The sequence below is a fragment of the Clinocottus analis genome, unplaced genomic scaffold (genome assembly GCF_023055335.1).
Source record: "Clinocottus analis isolate CAN_PGR_092001 unplaced genomic scaffold, fCliAna1.0.p SCAF_59, whole genome shotgun sequence".
NCBI classification, from domain to species: domain Eukaryota; kingdom Metazoa; phylum Chordata; class Actinopteri; order Perciformes; family Cottidae; genus Clinocottus; species Clinocottus analis.
The window spans coordinates 385206-399412 of NW_027176217.1; the positions used below are offsets into that span (position 1 = coordinate 385206).

A 14207-nucleotide genomic window follows, 5' to 3' on the forward strand; every position below is an offset into this window, starting at 1 on the left:
TAATATTCATTAATTAATATAATATGAGACCAGTGCTCGGCTCCTTCAGGACGATAACTTGTGATGTCATCAAAGAGTTTACGTTTTAATCTGATTTTTATTTTCCAGGGAAACTTAAGGAACAAACCAAATGATTGAATTCAAATAAACGTTGAAGCCGTCGAGTTCAAACTGAGCTTCAGTTTGTAGTGAAATACAAAAATATATATTTATATATTCCTGCTGCTCCGCTCTCGCCCACTAATAATATTAATAATAATAATCATGATCACCATTAGAGTGAATAAATAAAGCTTCTGGACTCTTTGCTCATGAATGAAACACGTCTTTATGTCTTTATGTCTTTAATGTCCTGGAGCCAGAGCAGACTCTCACGCTTTACATTTCACACGTTAAGTCTTTGACTGCGAACTTAAAGAACAAACAAAAACAAAAGAAAAAAAGCCTGATATTCAATAAAAACACAGTTGCACAATAATACGTGAAACTTGTCAGTTCCACACGTCTAAAAGACCCGTTTCCTCCTCAGAGGAAGAAGCAGTGGAGTAACACAGCCTTGTTCCCCTGGTTCTGGTTCTGGTCCACGCGGCGCTGTGAGCTCATGTGGGCGCGGTGAGCACATGAATCATGGATCTCTGCAGCGTTGCGTCACTTCTCTCAGAGTTCAAACACATCAGGACTTTAACTTCTTCCTGCAGCACCGAGACGCTTCAAAACACACTGAGAAGCCTCCACATCCCACTGATCCACCAGCACGACCATAAATATAAAGGGTGTGTGTGTGTGGGGGGGGGGGTGTTACGGAGGAGGGGGGGGGGGGGGGCGTTGCATAGTTTGAAACAGAGACCTGGACCAGAGTTCAGAGTCCTGCAGCAGGCTGGCGCTCACGAGTTCACAGAGAGCAACGAGCTGCAGAGCACCGCCACGCTGTGCATGGACCACTGGGCCTTTCATGCTATGCTCCTACACAGCCGCTTAGCTTAGCTTTAGCTTAGCTTTTAGCCCTCTGGGGTGAAGAAAAACTCCGAAATAAAAAGTAGTACAATCAGAAATGTGGATCCAAAGTGTGACGTGCAACACATGCAGGACTCATGACATCACTATGCTGCACTGGAGGGGGAGGAGCCACATCTGCACCGGAGGGGGAGGCGCCACATCTGCACCAGGAGGGGGAGGAGCCACATCTGCACCAGGAGGGGGAGGAGCCACATCTGCACCAGGAGGGGGAGGAGCCACATCTGCACCAGGAGGGGGAGGAGCCACATCTGCACCAGGAGGGGGAGGAGCCACGTCTGCACCGGAGGGGGATCTGTCCTCTGCACTGCTTCTTGGTTTCTTCCTCTCTCAGGAGGATCAGCATGTCCTGGACCGTCCGCTGCCGGGCGGCGGCCGTCGTGTTTAAATAAAAAAGGAAAAAGGAAGCCGGCCCGTCAGACGTTGTAGTCGGGCGCTTTGCCCAGCGGCCGCCTCAGCTGGATCTGCAGCGTCATGAAGGCGGCCACGGCCACGTGGAACAACACCTGCCACACGTTCCTCAGCTCGTACAGGTACATGTTGGACAGGCAGATGAGGGCGAAGGCCAGGAAGGACTTGCTGCTCCTCCACACGGAGAAGGAGGCGAACAGGAAGCACTGCAGGAGGGAGGACCAACATTTATGTACGTATAGTTATCTGTGCACATATATGTCTATATATCCACCTATATACACACAAGACTTACAACTAGAGACAAACTCATGTTTACTGAATACATCCAGAGAGAAGTCATTCACATAGACTTCTATACAACCAGAGGAGTCGCCCCCTGGTGGTCAGGAGAGAGAATGCAGCTCTAACACAGCATCACGTACCTGATACACACAGGCTGCCGTGCCGAGGAAGAAGGCGATCACATAATTAAAGTCTTCATCGTCGTTCTGCAGAGAGGGAAGAAGAAGAAGAAGAAGAAGAAGAAGAAGAAGAAGAAGAAGAAGAAGAAGAAGAAGAAGAAGAAGAAGAAGAAAAGGAGTTTTTATCTCTCGGCGAGGCATCATTATGTCGGGGAAATGAATTGAATTTTCTCGTCTAGTTTAATAGTTTAGTGACGTCAGAAGGACGACATATGGCAGGAAATAAATAAATCAGGTTAACGATCATTTTAACGATCACCGTGTGATAATGTTAACACAATAAAGTCAAGACAGCGAGCGTCTCCGTACCAACGTCCTAGACGCTCACCTGCAGGATGCTCTCGATGGCGTGGACGCCTCGCAGCAGGTTGAGGCCTCCACACAGCAGGCAGAGCACGCAGGACACCACGCCGGCCAGCGACACGGGCTGCAGCACCTGGGACGGGGCTGCAGGGGGAATATTACTTATACATACATACATATATATACATACATACATACATACACATATATATATATATATGTGTATATACACACACACACACATATACATATACACAGTATATACACACAAATATAAATAACCTATACATATGTGTGTATAGTGTGTATAAAGGCAGACCTTTGTATTTGGAGGCCGTGTGCACGGCGGCCCCGGTGACGGCCTGCAGGTCCTCAGGGCTCAGCTGGTACGGCGGCCGCAGCCGGATCTCCGTCTGCATGTCGGCCAGATTGATCCTGGTGGAGAGAGAGCGAGGGCTGTTGTAGCGCTGCTTCGTCTTCTGGATGAAGGTGTCTGAGGAAACAACAACAAGGTGGAGGTCATCTCAATGTCGTTTACCTGAAACTCTGGATTCCTGCATTCAAACAGTCAAATGTCTCTTAGATGCTATGAATGAAACAGGAAGCAGCCCAGAGGCGTCGCGATGTTACCTTCAGAGGTTTGCAGGAAGTCACACTTACTCTAAACTGTATTTTTACTGCAGTCGTTTCCTACATTTCCCAGAATGCCTTTGGTTTGAGCCGGCAGAGCGCAGCTCGATCCTTCCACAGAGTTATGAATACATGCAGATCAATAAAATACGCAGTGTGACGTTTGTGATGTTTGTGGTTCATCTCCATCGCTGACGAGCTAACGTTAGCTTTCCCGCGTGACGTTAACGCCACGACTCACCGAACTCGATGAAGGAGTACGGCCGCACGGCGCCCTGGATCCTCTTGGGGTCATAGGTCACGATGAACTCCTTCTGCAGCTCGTCCAGGAAGCAGAAGGCCAGGACGTTGGGGTAGCTGGAGGTGCAGACCATCAGGTAGCCGACGCCCAGAGCGCTGGTGAAGCTGGACACACACACACACACACACACACACACACACACACACACACACACACACACACACACACACACACACACCAAAACATCCATGAGCACATGAGCCGCTGGCTCCGCATTCAGCCCTCCCAGGTGACCTACTTGACGTTGAAGGGCCCGGTCTTCAGCGTGCAGCGGTCGGGGAACTGGCCCATCTTCTTGGAGAGCCCCTTCAGCTGCCTCTTGGTGTCCTGCAGCTCTTTGTCCTGCTCGTAGTCGGTGGAGGCGGAGAGAGGAAGGCCGTCCCCGACCCGGACCACCGAGGCGAACAGCACCGCCGACATCTTACAGCTGGAATCTCTCTGAAGCCCTGAGGACGCGCATGGGAAGCCCAATGCTCAATACTTACATATACAAACATACATTAAATATAGACGATACATGGATTGTTTGATTGATAAAAGAACCTTTTTATTAGCAGCATGGACATGAGCTACAGACAGGGATGCGACAGACAGACAGATAGATAGATAGATAGATAGATAGATAGATAGATAGATAGATAGATAGATAGCACCATGGACAGCTCCTCTCTCCCTGAAGGGTTCACGTTGAAGACGTTTACGGCTTCAGAGGAATCACGTGACTCCACATTAATAACGTCGATGTATTAAATATTTAATAATCAGTTTTACTGCCAGAAGAACAGAAGGGCGTGACGATATCAGAATGAAATGTGTTTAAAAGCTAAATTACCTGTAGTCACCTGATGATATTAAACTTCCGGGTTCTCCTTCGTGTTTATGAGACGTCACCAGTCAGTTTAAATAGCGGCTAACTAGCGTTAGCAGCTAACGAGCATTAGCATGCTTACCTATGGGTATATAGGCAGCTAGCGTTAGCAAGCTAAGAGCTAAGAGATAGCTGCTCTGCGCGACGCGGACGAGGGACCAAAACAAACAAACAAATAAACAAACAAACAAACCGACACGTCGGTCCGGTTCGTTTTTTTCGGACTCACCTGAACGAGAGGAGCATCATGTGGACGTCTGTCGGGAGCGGCTCTGCGCATGCGCGGAGAGCGGAATTCTTTAGAGGGACGTGCTGACGTGTCCTGTCGCGGTGCATTGTGGGTAAAGAAAAGCCTCTCATCAGCATCACAGAACAAATATTAATAAAACACCATTTATATCCGCATGTAGTTTATTTGTTAATACAATGCTGAGAACTCTTTGATTTGACCTTTTCCAATTATAAATATAATTTATGAAATAAAATGCTGTCCCTGTTCTTATGGGGTCAGAATAAAATGAGTATGATATTATTTTCATACTCATCACTTTTCTTTATTAACGTCGTCTCGTAATGTTTTTGTTTATGAATCCAGACGACCAGAACAGCAAAATGTTTTATTTACAATGTTTTGTGTGGAAATAAATGTCTAAATACTATATTTATTTATGTAACCTACATATTTATTTATGTTATTTCTTTTGTTCTTTAGTCTTTTTCTTTCTATAAATTGGCAAATTTATCTCTAATTTCTCTTCTTAGAATTCATTTTGTGGAAATTTTTTACATCGCCATTATTGACCGATATTGATTTTTATTTTATTTTATGAAAATATATTTGATATTGCTTTTATTACTTTGTCAATGACAGCAAATTAAATTACAAACTATTTGTATATATTTTAATTGGAAATAAGAATATATTTATTTAATCATATATTCCATATTTAATGAGAGATATGAGCAATAGATTAAAAAGGAAGGTAATTCTTAACTGAAGTCCAAATAAAATATTGTTTTCTTTAACGTCTTAACATTATGATGACATCATCATGGAGATAAAACACTGCAGTGTTAAAGGGGAGGAGACAGTGATACTGTCTCCTCCCCTTTAACTTGTCACAGTGCTCTCCTGCAGTTTATCTCTAACTTGGCTCTATGAATATTCATGAGTTCATTAATGTGACGTTATAGACATGATAGTTTCATAACTTATATTTTAATTACACCTCTTCATTCTCTCTTTGCTTCTTTTCCTAAAAAGCCGTAAGACAAATTGTTCTTCTTCCGTCCGAGATTTATTCTAATGTTCAAATTAAAATAACATGAAAAATGAATAATTAATAATGTGTATAAATATATTCCTGCAGAGCTCCAGACCTGAAGGAGGCCGTCTGCTGAAAGCTTCTCTCTCTGGCGGCACACGTTTACTAAAGAACCAGGAAGAAAACAACAACAACAAATACAAACAACACAGAGCTCACAGTGAGTGACAATGACGTAATATTAATAAATAATAATAAAGCACAGAGGATGAAGCTCTCCTGACGTACAACAGTCTTCGTCATCAGAGTTCTTGTTGGTCATCTCTGATGTTGTTTGTTGTTCCCTGTGAAGCAATGCATCATGGGGGTCACATCTCAAGTACCTGACTGTCAAACGTGCAATAAAGACCCGAGAGGAAGCGGCGGGTATCGAACACTCGGCCATTATTCTGCAGATCTCTATTGGCTCCTTTTCAGAAGCTCTTTAAAACCCTCCACGGCTCGAGTGATGAAGAGCTGTGATGAAGAGCTGTAACTCAGTGCACGATCGATAGTGTCATAAAGGACACACACGCACGCACACACACACACACGCACACACACACACACACACACGCACACACTCTCTAAAGGAAATCGTTATCTCTCCAAGCAGCGGCCCTCCAGTCCATTTATTCCGTGGACTCGAGCGTCTTTAATGAATCCCGGCGTTGACACACAGCGAGTGTTTGTTTGTGTTTTTACAGAAGTGATCAACAAAGTCAATAACAGGAAGTAGTTCTTAAAGAAAAGGGAAGTGGGGATGTGAGGTCATGACCCCTAGTGTTGGCTCAGTGGTTAGCGTGCCAATCATAGGGTCGGTGGTTCGATCCCCGGCTCCACGTCCTCTCATCCTTAAGACACTTAATAAATGCATAAAGCAAAAATGTAAATCTCTTTGGATGAAAGCTTCAGCTAAATGTAAACGCGACACTTCATGAATAAATATTAAGTTTCACTGCAAGTTTGTTTGGATCTGAACTCCAACAAGCAGAAAGATTCAGAAACATCAGATGAGTCATCAGGATGAAGATCGGATCTGCAGAGAAGAGAACTTTCCTCCAGCAAAGAAACGCTGAGTCGACAGTTTGTTGCTTCATTGTGAATTTGATTTAATGCAGATTCTCCACAAAGAAAGCTTTTAAACTTTAAATCATTCAGCATGAAACACCCCAAACAACCCAGGACTGAAACCCTTTACACAAGGGAACCTGGCCAGGGCTTTTATTGTGAAGGGGAGGAACATGTCCAGGGCTTTTATTGTGAAGGGGAGGAACATGTCCAGGGCTTTTATGGTGAAAGGGAGAAGATGACCAGCTTTTATTATGAAGGGGAGGAACATGACTAGAGCTTTTATTGTGAAGGGAAGGAACATGTCCAGGGTCTTTTATTATGAAAGTATTTATGGATCTTCTTCTTTGGTACTTTGTCTCTGTGGCGGGTTGTGAGAACGCCTTCAGTCCAGAACGAGGGATCAGAGAACTCATTTCATTTCAACAAAACAAAAAAACAACAAGCAAATAAAAACATGAAATCATTTGTAAATGTTTGATTTTATTGTGAAGGTTTTGAATCTTCGTTCTGCGGCGAACAGAATCAGGACGTGAGACTGAAGAGATTCTGGAATGAAACCAGCCGTTCCCTTTGAGTTGTGTTCCGCGTTCCCTGAGAACCTTTTCCACCACGACAGAACCAACAGAACCAACAGAACCGGAGAAGGGGGAGGGGCCTAACTGCTCAGGAGGGCCGCCATGTTGGCTCCTCGGTGTCGAGCCATCCGGTGGCGTCTGGACGCAGAGGGGCATTGTGGGAGATTTGGTCTGGACTCCATGATTACTGCAGCGGGTTTTTATTTATTAACGTCTTCATGACCCATCATGCAAAGCGGCTCCGCGACCGTGTGACATCACGGCGTGGTGAAGGTGGATATTTGGCGTTTGTCCCCTCCCCAAGCCCCTCCCCCCTCCAGCAGGTTGTTAGTTCACATCTTAAAGGCCACAGTTTAAAGCAAAAGCCCCAAAACACAATTACAATAATCACAAGAGGCTGAAACCCATCAGGGTATGAACTTGATTGTTTGTGGACCTGAAGGCCGGATGGACCCTGTGGTGCCTCCAGCTCCAGCTGTTGATCCCCCCCACCACCCGCCCCCCACCCGCCCCCACCCCAGGGTGCCCCCCTCCCCGGTGTTGCATAGATAAGCGCAGCTGCAGCGTCGTCACAGTGTTTTGGGGCTGAAACAACCAGAAGCGGTTCAGTCCGTGTTGCTTCCTGCCGTCTGCAGCTCGTCACAAACGTCATCGCCACGGTATTAAAACAAAAAGAAAAAAGAAGAACAGCCCTCCAGCCGAGGTCGTCGTGGGGTCTCGCCCCGTCAGTGCCGATTGGTCGAGGCCCTTGCCGGGGTCAAGGGTCACAGTGTCGCGCCGCCGCCGGACCTCAGAGCTCCTCCTTCTTCTTGACCACCTTCTCCTGGTCGCGGCCGCGGAGGCTGCGCATGAACCCGATGAAGCCCGCCTCCTGTGGAGACGCAGAGGTCAGGACGAGGTCACAGAGACAGGACACGCCCACTTACTGTCTTAATGTTCCACACGGCTGAACTACTGGTTTCATGTAGGAACTGTTTTCTATTTCCTGTGCGTCTGTACCGCTAGCTCACCTAGCACCTACAAGCATCTCACCTAGCGCCCCTGAGCTAGCACCTATGAGCTAGCTACCCCTGAGTTAGCACCTATGAGCTAGCTACCCCTGAGCTAGCACCTATGAGCTAGCTACCCCTGAGCTAGCACCTATGAGCTAGCTACCCCTGAGCTAGATCAGCTACTACGACAGACAGAGACACAGACAGACCGTGTAGCAGAGAGTAACAGACAGCGTAACAGACATACAGCGTAACAGACATAGTAACAGACATGGTAACAGACATGCTAACAGACATGCTAACAGACAGACAGCGCAGCAGCACTCACCCCGCGGTCTCCGTTGTATTTCTCCACAAACTTGCCGTAGTTGTAGTGGCTGAAGGTCGGGTATCCCTCCACGGCCTCCTGCTTGCAGAGCTCCTGGTTCTGTCCTCTGGTGCAGTCCACGGCGGCGTAGGCGATCTGAGGGAGGCGGAGCCAGTGTCACGCATGGTCAGTGTCTCACGTTAGCATGTTAGCATTCTTCATAGCATCAATGTGGGTTAAATGTTGAGAAAAGATGAGGTCATTTTCTCCAATAACAGAAGCCCTGGTGGAGTTTAATGAAGGTCGTCTGTAGCTTAATGAAGGTCGTCTGTAGCTTAATGAAGGCCGTCTGTAGCTTAATGAAGGTCGTCAGTAGCTTAATGAAGGTCGTCTGTAGCTTAATGAAGGTCGTCTGTAGCTTAATGAAGGTCGTGAGAGGAGTGAGATCTGCAACAGCATTTTAAAAGCCGGTTCCTGAGATCATTTAGTTTTATTATATTTCTGTTTTATTGTTCTGAACAATGATTTTAACTCAAAGCTGGTGTTTATCAGTATTGTTTTGGTTAGTGATGGTTTCAGTGTTTCTTAAGCGCTCGCTGTGTTTTCAGAACAAATAAACTTTATGAGGACTGTAAATCCACACAGAGACGACTCCGCTGCTGAGCATCCATCACCTGTAAACTGCTAGTTTACATCCGGAGCGGTTTCTCTGCAGCTCACAAAAGACGCATTATTGCTCGGCTAAATTATTCGTGGCGGGCGGTGGGAATCCCATAATAATCACTCCTACATGAAAACAACAAGGGAGATTTATGTCGCGAGGCCGTCGCATCGATTAGCGACGAGCCGCCCCAGTGAGCCGGAAACGCCGCTCTGCGAGTCCTTCTGTGTGCAGAGACGCCTGCCAGACGGCGCGCAGGGCTGCTGAGCGCCGCACATCAACCCGCCGCCAAATAATAACCGGCTGAATGCGGCGACGACGGAGAGAAAACACATCAAACACTTTGATCTGAAACTCCAACCGAGAGACGACCTCCAACACACAGGAGCCTTGACTCAGTTCCACCAACGCAGAAGATCTGAGACATCACGCTAGACGAGCTCCTCTGGTTGTATAGAAGTCTATGCTTCATGTGTTAAAGCTGCATTCTCTCCCCTGACCACCAGGGGGCGTCTCCTCTGGTTGTATAGAAGTCTATGCTTCATGTGTTAAAGCTGCATTCTCTCTCCTGACCACCAGGGGGCGACTCCTCTGGTTGTATAGAAGTCTATGCTTCATGTGTTAAAGCTGCATTCTCTCTCCTGACCACCAGGGGGCGACTCCTCTGGTTGTATAGAAGTCTATGCTTCATGTGTTAAAGCTGCATTCTCTCTCCTGACCACCAGGGGGCGACTCCTCTGGTTGTATAGAAGTCTATGCTTCATGTGTTGTGGTGACACCTCTTTAAAAACATGTTTTTCTTCGCTCCACCAATAATCCGTTCACTTTCACCAGATTGTGTAAAACATTGAACTCTGAGCTCCTCAGAGAAACGATGACATCATGATGGATTCATCTGGGACCAGCAGTCATGTGACCCGAGGCTGTAAACATGTGGAACAGTTCAATAGATATATAAAACATGTGGCGCCTCCAGCAAACACATGTGGACACTCAGATTTAAGTGTTTTCCAGATTTAGTAAAAACAATAATTACAGAAGGTCAACTCAGTTTGTCATAATAACTGAGTTATGTTCCTCTAAAGATTGTTCCAGTTCTCTCCTTCAGGTCCAGAGGGCTCTGACTCCAGAGACCTTTATTTTGAAAATCCAGCACGTGAAACAACCCCTTTGTGCTTCATCCACACATAAAAATACAAGTGTGTATATGTATATATACACTATGAAGTATGAACATAGAAAGCAGTGATGAGATGGACTCACCTTGCGGTCTTCTCTGAAGAGCTCTGCTGCCGTGGTGAAGTGAGGAACAGCACTCTTACAGTGAGGACACCCTGAGGACACACACACACACACACACACACACACACACAGCTCATAAAGCTGGTTCCTTACAAGAGGCCGTGAATTTCTTTTTGCTTCATAAACATCTTTTTAAAAGTCGGACTTCCTGTCTGCGCTTTTTAGTGGCTAATCTTAAATACAAGAAGAAGAAGAAGAAGAAGAAGAAGAAGAAGAAGAAGAAGAAGAAGAAGAAGAAGAAGAAGAAGTTTCCTGTTTGGTTTCTCAGACATTACTTGTGATCATTCTCAGTGAGAGACAGCAGGTCCTTAATGTGTAGAGACAAACATTAATATTAATAATAATAACTCGTCTGCTCTCCTGGTCCTTGCAGCTTCAAGAGAAGAGAACAAGACGTCTCCCTGCTGTCCTACACCTGCAGACAGGTTCACATGTTGGAGGAATAATAACTCTACGCCTCAGTCTAAATATGGTCACTTCCTGTAAAAACAACCGCGTGGTCACTTCTGACTGGTTGTAACCCTGCAGGCTCTACGAGGGCTGCAGAGGCCTGGAGAGAGGAAGACGTCAGTGTTCTAGCGCCAGCAGCTCCTCGTGCGCCTCCCTGGGGCTCAGGAGGAGTTCAGACCACGAGCCGCCCGTCTAGCTGCTCATCGGTTACTCAAACACAGGAAGTGATGTCACGCAGTCTCAGAGGAGCATTCACACTCACAGGGGGCGTAGAACATGACCAGCGCGTGCTTCTTCTTCTTCAGCGCCTCCCGGAAGTCCTCCAATCCAAGATGGCTGACGCTGGAGGGCTTGTCCTCCCACGACTGCTCCGGGGGGGGCGGAGCCTGTGGACTGAGGCACGAGAGGAACGCCATTAAAGCTTTGTCTGCGTCTACGTACAAAGGAGGGATTATTATTATTGTGTGTCAACTCATATCTCATGTTCATAAACTACTTTATTACCTCTAAACAAACCCTGTAGAGGTATGACATGTGTTAGAAAGAAACAAAGGTTAAATATCCTGTACAATATTTGATTTGGCTGCTAAATATGAACTTTTCAACACTTAAACTGAGAGCCTGACGGCCATGAGGCGACAGGAAGTGGCCGCTCACCTGTGCATGAACTCGATGATCTTGTCTTTGCTCCTCAGCTGCGGCAGCGTGAACGTGTCCTCGCCCTTCAGGAAGTACTTCACCGTCGGGAAGCCGGAGATCTTGAAGCGCTCGCCGGCGGCCTTGTGCACCGTGGAGTCCACCGCCGCCAGCACGCCCGGACTCTGAGCACGAGAGGCAGGAAGTCAGGGCACAAGGAGACCAACAGAGACAAGTAGAGACCAACGTATACAACATATTAATAACATCCATCCATCCCTCTACTCAAAAGTACATTTTAAGACTTCCTGTTTCTAGAGCGCTTCAAAACCAGTGTTCCTTCTTTGTTGAAGCCCTAAGACATAAACGGTGTTGTCAGTGAACTTTGTCACGTGATCAGCACCGAGCCACACAGATGACCTGGAGGAGGAGCCAGCTAACTGGTCCCATTAGCACCAGCTGCCTCAGGAAGAATAATCCCAGTTCCTCTCTCTCTCTGTGTTCATGAAGCGCTGCACGAGGAGCCGAGAGGTGATGAACGGCATGCTGGGTCTTCAGGCCACGCTGGATAACAGCTCAGGCTTCTCCCACTGACCTCCTGCTCCGGGCACAGAGCCACTGGGAGACGGTCCAAGTGTGTGTGTGTGTGTGTGTGTGTGTGTGTGTGTGTGTGTGATAACTGCTGCAGTCACCGGACTGGACTTCCTGAGGAGTTAGATTATCACAGAGGACGGAGGGACACGCCCACTAACCACAAACACACCAGAGGCGAGCGGCAGGACGACGTGAGAGAAGAAAGGAGGCGCGACGATGGGCTGCTAATGAGGCACCGACACACCCGCCGAGTCACACACACACACACACACACACACACACACACACACACACACACACACACACACACACTCACGTTGGAGCCCTTGTTGAGGACCTCGGCAGCTTGGTCGTACTCTGGCTTCATCTTCTTACAGTGTCCACACCCTGAAGAGTCACAGCACACGTCACATGACTTATTGTTGTTGTTATTACACACACACACATGGAATTCATGGACGCCTCAGTTTAAACATCATGATAGAAAACACTCTTTATCAGGATCATCCTGAAAAATCACTACTTTCTTTTTTTAAAGAATACAAATATGTGATCTACACAAAAAATTGTACTTTGTAAACTTGATAATAAATAACTTGATAGACTAATAATTCACTGAAGCTAAATCACACAGATTATGTTTGTTATTACCTTAATGATTTGTAGTGAGTGAACATCTGTCCAATATTCATCCAGCCAACATATTTCACTCTTCATCTTCGACAACATCTGCTCCTAAACCATCTGCTCGTAGAAACTAAGCTGCAGTGTGTTTAGACCACGCCCACAAGCTGCAGTGTGTTTAGACCACGCCCACAAGCTGCAGTGTGTTTAGACCACGCCCACAAGCTGCAGTGTGTTTAGACCACGCCCACAAGCTGCAGTGTGTTTAGACCACGCCCACAAGCTGCGGTGTGTTTAGACCACGCCCACAAGCTGCAGTGTGTTTAGACCACGCCCACAAGCTGCGGTGTGTTTAGACCACGCCCACAAGCTGCAGTGTGTTTAGACCACGCCCACAAGCTGCAGTGTGTTTAGACCACGCCCACAAGCTGCGGTGTGTTTAGACCACGCCCACAAGCTGCGGTGTGTTTAGACCACGCCCACAAGCTGCAGTGTGTTTAGACCACGCCCACAAGCTGCGGTGTGTTTAGACCACGCCCACAAGCTGCGGTGTGTTTAGACCACGCCCACAAGCTGCGGTGTGTTTAGACCACGCCCACAAGCTGCGGTGTGTTTAGACCACGCCCACAAGCTGCGGTGTGTTTAGACCACGCCCACAAGCTGCAGTGTGTTTAGACCACGCCCACAAGCTGCGGTGTGTTTAGACCACGCCCACAAGCTGCGGTGTGTTTAGACCACGCCCACAAGCTGCGGTATGTTTAGACCACGCCCACAAGCTGCAGTGTGTTTAGACCACGCCCACAAGCTGCGGTGTGTTTAGACCACGCCCACAAGCTGCGGTGTGTTTAGACCACGCCCACAAGCTGCGGTGTGTTTAGACCACGCCCACAAGCTGCGGTATGTTTAGACCACGCCCACAAGCTGCGGTGTGTTTAGACCACGCCCACAAGCTGCGGTGTGTTTAGACCACGCCCACAAGCTGCGGTGTGTTTAGACCACGCCCGAAAGGGTAATATTGTTATCTGTATCAGACAGTATTACCTCTCTATGTAGTACAGTGTGTATTATAGTGTGTACTACATAGACAGTATTACCTCTATGTAGTACAGTGTGTATTGTAGTGTGTACTCTATAGACAGTATTACCTCTCTATGTAGTACAATGTGTATTATAGTGTGTGCATAGACAGTATTACTGCTTCTACAGTGAGGTTTTACATCCTGATGACATCATCAGTCAACCCTCTGAACCCCAGAGCAGTTCATGTCTCTCTCTGTGGTCTTGATTTTCAAAATAAAAGTCCTGCTTCTGTCCAGAAACAGAACCATCAGGACTAGAAGTAGAGAACTAGAGCCTTCTTTAGAGGAGGACTCAGGTATGATGACGTCATAGCGTCACCAGGAGCTCACAGTTTAGAGCTTTACTCTCAGGTGAAAGTGAGGTGACGATGAGAGGAGCGCTTGTAGATGAGTCGAGTAACAGAAGCGTGGGCTGAAGTTCCTGCTCTCAGCGTGGCAGCGGTTAGTTTCTCCTGGTCCTGAACGTAATCAGCCTCGCTCTGGGAAACAGAGCCTTCTATTTATTTTTTAAGCCAACAACCCGCTGAGTGCTCAGAGGACGCAGAGCCGGAGGCTGAGCGGTGGACAGCAGCCGGCTGACGGAGGGCTGGACCATTAATCTCACTCTGACAGCCGGGC

General features: G+C 47.2%; 2 protein-coding genes across 3 annotated transcripts in view; both read right to left on the bottom strand.

Annotated features, from left to right (window-relative positions):
* Positions 1-798: 798 nt before the first annotated feature.
* Positions 799-4256, bottom strand: sec22a (SEC22 homolog A, vesicle trafficking protein). Of its 2 annotated transcripts, XR_011080074.1 has the most exons (8): positions 4221-4256; positions 3362-3569; positions 3064-3227; positions 2512-2685; positions 2218-2336; positions 1851-1916; positions 1164-1631; positions 799-1110 (listed from the first exon to the last, which is right to left on the bottom strand). XR_011080074.1 is itself a non-coding variant. In XM_068602070.1 (7 exons), the coding sequence occupies exons 2-7, from the start codon at positions 3541-3543 to the stop codon at positions 1431-1433; spliced, it is 906 nt and encodes a 301-aa protein (XP_068458171.1). In that variant the 5' UTR covers positions 3544-3569; positions 4221-4256; the 3' UTR covers positions 800-1430. The 2 variants fall into 2 exon arrangements, 1 of the variants encoding a protein (XP_068458171.1); XM_068602070.1 differs by having other exon boundaries at positions 800-1631.
* Positions 4257-7466: 3210 nt separating this feature from the next.
* pdia5 (protein disulfide isomerase family A, member 5) overlaps positions 7467-14207 on the bottom strand; it is a 28691-nt gene continuing 21950 nt past the window's right edge. The window contains exons 12-17 of the mRNA XM_068602099.1: positions 12203-12273; positions 11314-11477; positions 10919-11049; positions 10168-10238; positions 8265-8399; positions 7467-7815 (exon numbers count right to left, since the gene is read on the bottom strand). Of these exons, the coding sequence (XP_068458200.1) occupies positions 7735-7815; positions 8265-8399; positions 10168-10238; positions 10919-11049; positions 11314-11477; positions 12203-12273 (653 nt within the window). The 3' untranslated portion in view covers positions 7467-7734. The remainder of the gene's footprint in view (positions 7816-8264; positions 8400-10167; positions 10239-10918; positions 11050-11313; positions 11478-12202; positions 12274-14207) is intronic.